The sequence below is a fragment of the Aegilops tauschii genome, chromosome 5 (genome assembly GCF_002575655.3).
Source record: "Aegilops tauschii subsp. strangulata cultivar AL8/78 chromosome 5, Aet v6.0, whole genome shotgun sequence".
NCBI classification, from domain to species: domain Eukaryota; kingdom Viridiplantae; phylum Streptophyta; class Magnoliopsida; order Poales; family Poaceae; genus Aegilops; species Aegilops tauschii.
The window spans coordinates 305,947,022-305,955,036 of NC_053039.3; the positions used below are offsets into that span (position 1 = coordinate 305,947,022).

Here is an 8,015-nt window from a genome sequence, read left to right on the forward strand (position 1 = left end):
CCGAAAGAGACAGCGGGCTGGTGTTGGACCATAAAGAGCATGGGCCGCTAAGAGGCTGAAAGTCAGGTCGGACTGTATATGGCCCAACTGTGTTGTGGGCCTTTAGCAGGCCGAAAGAGAAACTGGGCTGGTATTGGACCATGAAGAGCATGGGCCGTTAAGAGGCCAAAACTCAGGTTAGACTGCAAATGGCCCAACTCCTTTATGGGCCGTTAACAGGCTGAAAGACATACCGGGCTATAAATTGGCCCAACACTTAAATGGGTTGCTAAAAGGCTGAAAGACGTACGTCCTGAAAATTGGCCCATCCCTTGAATGGGTTGTTAACAGGCTGAAACTACGTCGGGCCGATATCTAGCCCAAATATATAACGGGCTGTTAACGGGCTCAAACTGATGATGTGCTGCAATGGTGTCAAATAGTTAACGGGTCGTTGACGGGCCGAATTGGCACATCTCGTATGGGTCGTGGGCCTAAATAAACCAGACACAAGTAGGCCCTATATGGGCCGGCCTGCTAATTTTGACTGGGCCGACCTCTTTCACCTAAATGGGCCATTGTTGGGCTTTGCCACGTGTCAATGTATCATAGGCGTCTCCCGAACAATGAGTGGATGACATCTGTCCAACGCTGAGCCGACACGTGGATCCTCCGGCGAATGAGAATTTTACACGTGGAAATCCCCATTGGTCCGGGCTGTTAACGGGTTATCGGATCCAAACTGGAACCCAATAGCTTAACGACAACCCATTACGGTGGATGCCACGTGTCGGTTACCCTTGATGAAAACACTTCCATGACGCAACATTTATCGTCATGGAAGTGGACACTTCCATGATGATAATTTTGGTATTGTCATGGAACACTTCTACAATAGCACATGTATGACTATCTTGATTCTGTCATAAAAACGTCATGGATGTACATGCATGACAGAAAACGTGACCTACTGTGACAAACATGTATCATCACAGAAGTTTTTTTTAGTGTTTCCTGGTATGATACCATGGGAGTGCGTCGGTGAGGGCCGGAGGCCGGTCAAAGGGAGGCCCATCTTCTTAATTGTGTCCATAGATGATGTTGATGTCGCTCCCGCCGTCCATGAGCACCTTTGTGGGCTGGAGTACTTCGATGATTGGATTCAGCACTAGGGCGTTCTTCCCGGGATTAGGGATGAAATCTGGATGGTCGGACATGTTGAAGGAGATCGTAGAGTTGGACCAATCTAGGTATTGTTGTACTACTTGTATGAGAGCATAGATTGTCTGGTGGTCTGCTTCTGGGCACGCTTGGACTCGATCACCCTCGGAAGATCATATTAACTGCGGATATCTCTCGGAAGATAAACATTGTTAAGTAGGATTGCTTTTCTTCCCCTCTTGTAAGGCGATTAGGAAAAGCTTTCCTCCCCTCTGTCTGCTGCTCTGGCGGTCGGTGGCGGGGAGGGGGTTTCTATTGACTTGTCTCCAGCTAGTAGACAAGTAGGGTTTTAGTTCTCGCAGGGGCGGCGTTTGGATGGATGGCGGCACGTCTTCTTCGAGTCAGTCTTCCGGGCTCCAATCATCCTCAAGTTCATCCGCTGGGACGGATTAGACGGAGCTCTGGCGTAGATTCCTGCCAGCTCCTCGGGGCGGCGAGGTTAGGGTTTCTCGTCGTGCGTATGTAAAGACGATATTTAGTGTCAAATTCTTTAGATCAATTCATGGATTCAACGACGACGACTATGGCTCCGGGAAGCTGGTCCTTAGGGGCACGTGCACCCAAACTTCCCGGCTTTCATCGACAAGGTCAGTCCGGCTCCGGTATAGGAGGGACGATATCGGCGCGTCGGCGGCTCGTTCTTGGGGAGGCAATGGTCGCTCGGTGGTCCATGAACCTCGATGTAATTTTATTATGTTTTATGTGTTTTGTACTTCCGGTGAACCTTTATAATAGATCGGATCTTTTTGAAAAAAACAATGTTAAGTACCATGGGTTCATTCACTCAGATGGCGGGGGGGGAGGGGAAGGTGTATTAGCAAGATTGGAACAACCTTTTTTCTTCATTTAATTCTACGTCATCTTATCAATTTTTTTTCGAGAGTACGCCAATGGCGTACCATATTTTTATAGAAGGCAGAGAGTTGTAGTTACAAGATGCCAAATCTGGTTGCGAACAACCTGACTGGAGAACTCCACACCCACACCAGCTACACACACTAAGTCACTCTCTCACAAAAGGATCTAAACCTCCAACACCAAAACCCGCAAGTCTCCACTCTCTAATCTCTGCAAGCACCCGAGTGACTAGTTCAAGCGGTGATCTTTGGTCTTGCTGTCTGTTAAATACCCTTGCGTTCCTCTGCTTTCATAGGGACCACGCTGTCCCGATCACGAAGGAGTCGAAACCACGCAAGATTCTACCAGAGAATCCTCCTTTTCGGTAGCCACTAATCTCTGAATGTGTCAATCTGAAGTGGGATCTGGATGTTCACCTGAAGAGCTTCAAAACAACGGTGCCAAACCTCTCTCACGTAGGCACACTGGGCGAGGATGTGATCAATGTTATCCTCCTCCTGCAAACAGGTGAAGCATGCAAACAGGTGAAGCATGGCGATGGTTGGTCTTGAAGGCTGTGTCGAGCGCGTCTGTCTGAGGTCCAGATCTGTTTTGGATAGTGTCTTATCAAAATTGTCTATAGTTGACATGCATGATATTAGTACTGGAATTTGTGGAATTTTATCGCTTTCCACTGTGATCAGACTTTGTCACACCGGCATCACCAGGACCTAATGCGGTGGACGTGTGATTCGGTGGGCCCCACTGCCTACTGGCACGGACCCACCTGTAAGGCGAGTTGCCAAGTGTGGCCTGGCTATATAGCCAGCTGGAGCCAGTAGGTGTGCGTGTGTGGAAAATTATGTTAAGACTCTGAACCTCTCACCTAATCTGTACCTCCTCCCTTGGAAAGAATTCCCCCTTCTCCAAGTCTCGATCTCATCCCCTTCCTTTCTTCGATCCCCTTCGCTAGGATGAGCTCGTGACATTTGGTAATCAGAGCTAGGTTTCGCCCCCCCAAAATTTTCTTTCGCTGCCACTCATATCCTCTCGATCGAGCCGTAACATCCACCACTGCGGGTGCGGTCTTGCTCCGGCAAGATCCGCAAAATCCCTAGCGGGGTTGGCTTGATTTGGAGCGAGTGCGACGGCGCCGCCCAGCAAACCTTCCGCTCAGACTCGCCACATCATCACCGCCATGACGGAATCCACGGGAGAGCTCAAGACCATGCTGCAGGCGCTCCTGAAGCGCTTCGACGAGACCACGCTTGCGAGCGACAAGCAGCGCGAGGCCCAGATCGCGTTCAATACGCAGGTCTCCGCGGATCTGGCGCACATCCGCAAGCAACTGGACCTCACCCAAGCAGACATCGACGAGGTTCGCCAGCAGCAGCGCGAACTTTCGCCTTCGCCGCCCGCAGCGGAGCGCCGCCGACCGAACACCGCCGACCACCACGACGGTGACACCCAGGCCTCGTTGGTGACGTTGCTTGAGCACGCCCGCGGATCTCGCCCTCAAGGTCCAGTCGTCCGCCTCGCCAACAACGGCCCTCCTCTGTTGCCCACGCGGCACACCATGCCGTACGGGGGCGAGGGACAGACCGCTGCGTTCATGGCGGGCCGCGATGCGCACACCGGGCAGCGCGAGGAGTACACATTCAAGCCGCCGAAGCACGACTTCCCACACTTCGACGGCGACGCGCCTAGCCTCTGGATCGACCGCTGCATCACCTACTTCGACCTGTACCGCGTTCCCCTGCACAGCTGGGTGACCACGGCTTTGCTCTACATCGACGGCCACGCCGCACACTGGTACCAGGCGTACCGGCAGACACATCGCTCGCCGACGTGGGAGGAGTTCGCCGCGGCCATCATCAGCGAATTCGCATCGGATGAATTCGAGATGGAGATGCATAAGTTGCTGCAACTTCGCCGAACCAGCACCGTCGCCGAGTACAAGACGGCGTTCGAGACACACATGTACCACCTGCTCGCCCTGGATGCGTCGCTCAACCCCAAGTTGTTCGTCACACAGTTCCTGCTGGGTTTGCGCGACGATTTGCGGGCTGCGGTCCGCCTCCAAGAGCCGTCAAGCATCACGCGCGCAGCGGTGTTGGCCCGGATCGTGGAAGAAGAGGCCGGCACGCAACGTGCTCGACCACAGATCATTCCGGCAGGGCAACCTCCACCACCCCCACCACCACTGCCGCTTCCTGCCCGAGCTGTGGGAGTGCCCAGGCCGGGCGGCGGCCCCCAACGACGACCTGGCGCGCGAACGGCAACTGCGTGAGCATCGCCGCGCCAACGGACTCTGCTTCAAATGCGGCGACCGCTACTCCGGCGACTATCGATGCAAGCCGGCCACACAACTGCTCACAATTCAAGTAGGCGACTATGGGGAAGTGATTACTGATGACGCGGTGCACGCCCTGGACTTGCTCGACGCCCCAGTGGATCAGGACCCCGCGCCCGAATGTTGCGTGCTCTCCACCCATGCGGTCGCCGGTACCGAGTCACCGCGCACCATTCGTGTGCGCGCGCTCGTCGGCAATCAAGTCATGTTGCTTTTGGTGGATTCAGGGAGCACGCACAGCTTCGTCTCCAAGGCGCTCGCCGCGCGCGTGCACGCTCCAACCGTTCCAGTGCCCACAGTGGAGGTTCGCGTGGCCAACGGCGAGCGCATGACCTGCAACAGCATGGTGCAAGGTCTGAACTGGTGGATTCAGGGCCACACCTTCACCACCGATATGCGGCAACTGGAGTTGGGTGCTTACGACGGCGTGCTCGGTATGGACTGGTTGGAGCAGTTCAGTCCGATGAGTTGCCACTGGCTCGACAAGACGCTGACCTTCGAGCACCATAGCGCCATGATCACCCTGCAAGGTGTTCGACCGAAGCAGCATGAGCAGGTGGAGGAGATCGAGCCAGAGCAATTGCGCAAATGGCAAGCCGGCAACAACATTTGGTACATGGCCGTGCTGGATTTGCCCCGCTCACCCGAGCCGCAGGCGACCAAAATCCCACCAAGTGTTCAGAGCGTCCTGACGGACTTCGCTGATGTGTTCGCCGAACCCAAGGGCCTGCCTCCTCAGCGCCGCTACGATCATGCCATCACCCTGGTGGACGACGCGCGCCCCGCGAACTCGCGCCCGTACCGCTACTCGCCCTTGCAGAAGGACGAGATCGAGCGCCAAGTTCAAGAGATGCTCCAGTCGGGTGTCATCGAACACAGTATGAGCCCGTTCGCTGCGCCCGTGATGCTCGTCAAGAAGAAGGACGACACCTGGCGCTTTTGCGTCGACTATCGCCGGCTCAACGACGCCACGGTCAAGAACAAATTTCCCCTGCCCATCGTGGACGAACTGCTCGACGAGCTGGCTGGAGCGGCATTCTTCTCCAAGCTGGACCTCCGCGCTGGTTACCACCAGATACGCATGCGCACGGGCGACGAAGAGAAGACGACGTTCAAGACGCACCATGGCCACTTCCACTTCAAGGTCATGCCATTCCGGCTAACGAACGCGCCGACCACGTTCCAGTGCCTGATGAATGCAATCTTCGCCAAGTACGTGCGCAAGTTCGTAATCATATTTTTGGATGACATTTTGATCTTCAGTGAAACGCTGGAGGAGCACCTGGAACATCTTCGTCTCGTTCTCGCTCTGCTTCGCGAGCACCAACTGTACGCCAAGGAGTCCAAGTGCTCTTTCGCGCAAGACAACATCTCCTACCTCGGCCACATCATTTCTAAGGACGGCGTCGCCACGAATCCCTAGAAGACGCAAGCTATGGTGGCATGGCCGACCCCAACAACTGCCACCGAGCTGCGTGGCTTCCTCGGCCTCACCCGCTACTACCGCAAGTTCATTGCGCACTACGGCATCATTGCCAAGCCGCTCACAAGTTTACTGACCAAGAAGGGCTTCGAGTGGACAGAGCAGGCACAGGTGGCGTTCGACCTCCTCAAGCGCGCCATGGTGACTGCGCCGGTGCTCGCGCTCCCAGATTTCACAAGGCCGTTCGCGATTGAGACGGACGCGTGCGACACCGGTGTCGGCGCGGTGCTGGCACAAGACGGACACCCGGTGGCGTTTCTCAGCAAGGCCCTGGGAGTGCGAAATCAGAAGCTGTCGGCGTATGAGAAGGAGTTCCTCGCCGTCATGATGGCCGTCGAGAAATGGCGCGCGTATTTGCAACGGGGCCCCTTCACCACCGTCACAGATCACAAGAGCCTCTGCAACTTGCAAGATCAGCAGCTCGCCACTGACTTGCAACGCAAGGCCATGGCCAAGCTAGTGGGACTGCAATTCTAGTTCCGCTACCGACGTGGCAGCGACAACGGAGCCGCGGACGCGCTCTCTCGAGTGGGCGCGACCCTGAACCTCGACGCTCTCTCCATCTGCCAGCCGGCATGGGTGCAAGAGGTGGCCAACTCCTACGCCACGGACGCCGACGCGCAGGATTGTCTGGCGCGCCTCGCGATCCATAGTCCCGATGGCGACGGCTACGAGCTCTACAAAGGGCTCATCCGCAAGCAGGAGCGCTTGTGGATCGGCAAGAACACGGCTCTCCGCACCAAGATCATCAGTGCTCTGCACGACAGCGCGCTCGGTGGCCACTCCGGCGCGACGGCCACCTACCAGCGCATCAAGAAGCTTTTCGTCTGGGACGGATTGAAGACCGACGTCTCCGACTACGTGCGGCAGTGCTCCGTGTGCCAGCATGCCAAACACGAGCAGTCCAAGCCGGCGGGCACGCTCGCGCCCCTGCCCGTGCCAACTGCTCCCTGTTGCGACCTTACCATGGATTTCGTGGAAGGGTTACCATCGTCAGAGGGCTTCGATTCCATCATGGTAGTCGTGGACCGGTTGACCAAATCTGCGCACTTCATTCCGCTTCGGCACCCATTCAAGGCTCCTCAGGTCGCCAAAGTCTTCTGGGATCAGATCGTGAAGCTGCACGGCATCCCCAGCTCCATCGTCTCCGACCGCGACCGCGTCTTCACCAGCGCGCTCTGGCGCGAGCTCTTCGCCAGCGCGGGCACCAAGTTACTTTTCTCCACTGCTTACCACCCCCAAACGGACGACTAGAGCGAACGCGTCAACCAGTGCATGGAGATGTACTTGCGTTGCGCTGTGTACGACTCGCCCCGGCAATGGCGCCGCTGGCTACCTACAGCGGAATTCTGGTACAACTCGTCGTTCCACTCCTCAATCAAATGCACCCCCTTCAAGGCTCTGTATGGCGTTGAACCCAACCTGGGCGCCATGACACTCTGGGACAATAAGACGGTGCCCATGATCGACGGCGAGCCCTGGGACTGCACACGGCGCGTCTGCGCGAGCAAATTCTTTGCGCCCAGCATCGCTTCAAGAAACAGGCGGACAAGCATTGCTCCGAGCGCTCCTTCGAGGTGGGCGACACGGTTCTCCTCAAGCTCCAGCCCTACGCGCAATCGTCTGTGGTGAACAGACCGTGCGCCAAGCTAGCATACAAGTACTTCGGGCCATTTGTGGTGCTGGACAAGATCGGCAAGCTGGCGTACAAACTGGAGTTGCCGGCGGACAGCAGGATCCACCCCGTCTTCCACGTCTCTCAGCTCAAGCCATTCACCCCCAACTACACACCGGTCTTCTCCGAGCTGCCCCGACCACCCGATCTTGCCGGCCACGACGACGAACCCGTGGAGATTGTCGAGCGCCGCATGGTCAAGCGGGGAGCCAGTGCTCTGGTGCAAGTCAAGGTGCGATGGCGCAGCGGCGAGGCAGCGACTACTTGGGAGGACTACGACACACTCCGCCGCCGTTTTCCTCAAGCAGCAGCCTGGGACGCGCCGGCGGCTGGAGATGGCGACGCTTCTGAAGATGGCGCTCGTTCTGAAGAAGAGGGGAATGTCACACCGGCATCACCAGGACCTGATGCGGTGGACGTGTGATTCGGTGGGCCCCGTTGCCTACTGGCACGGACCCACCTGTAAG

General features: G+C 56.6%; 2 protein-coding genes across 2 annotated transcripts; both read left to right on the top strand.

The window, feature by feature from the left end:
* Positions 1 to 3,235: 3,235 nt before the first annotated feature.
* Positions 3,236 to 5,813, top strand: LOC109770590 (uncharacterized). Its single transcript, XM_020329304.1, has 2 exons — positions 3,236 to 4,108; positions 4,215 to 5,813. Exons 1-2 carry the CDS (start codon positions 3,236 to 3,238, stop codon positions 5,811 to 5,813), a joined length of 2,472 nt encoding a protein of 823 aa, XP_020184893.1.
* A 1,379-nt stretch (positions 5,814 to 7,192) lies between these two features.
* LOC141022791 (uncharacterized) lies at positions 7,193 to 7,972 on the top strand. The gene is made up of 2 exons (XM_073499056.1): positions 7,193 to 7,225; positions 7,400 to 7,972. The coding sequence occupies exons 1-2, from the start codon at positions 7,193 to 7,195 to the stop codon at positions 7,970 to 7,972; spliced, it is 606 nt and encodes a 201-aa protein (XP_073355157.1).
* The last annotated feature ends 43 nt before the right edge of the window (positions 7,973 to 8,015 follow it).

Coding starts and splice junctions, on each gene's coding strand:
- LOC141022791 (XM_073499056.1), top strand. CDS start 7,193: ATGGCGCCGCTGGCTACCTACAGCGGAATTCTG. Junction 7,226..7,399: donor CTACCTACAGCGGAATTCTG/GTACAACTCGTC, acceptor CTTTGCGCCCAG/CATCGCTTCAAGAAACAGGC.
- LOC109770590 (XM_020329304.1), top strand. CDS start 3,236: ATGACGGAATCCACGGGAGAGCTCAAGACCATGCTGCAGGCGCTCCTG. Junction 4,109..4,214: donor GCGACGATTTGCGGGCTGCG/GTCCGCCTCCAA, acceptor TCATTCCGGCAG/GGCAACCTCCACCACCCCCA.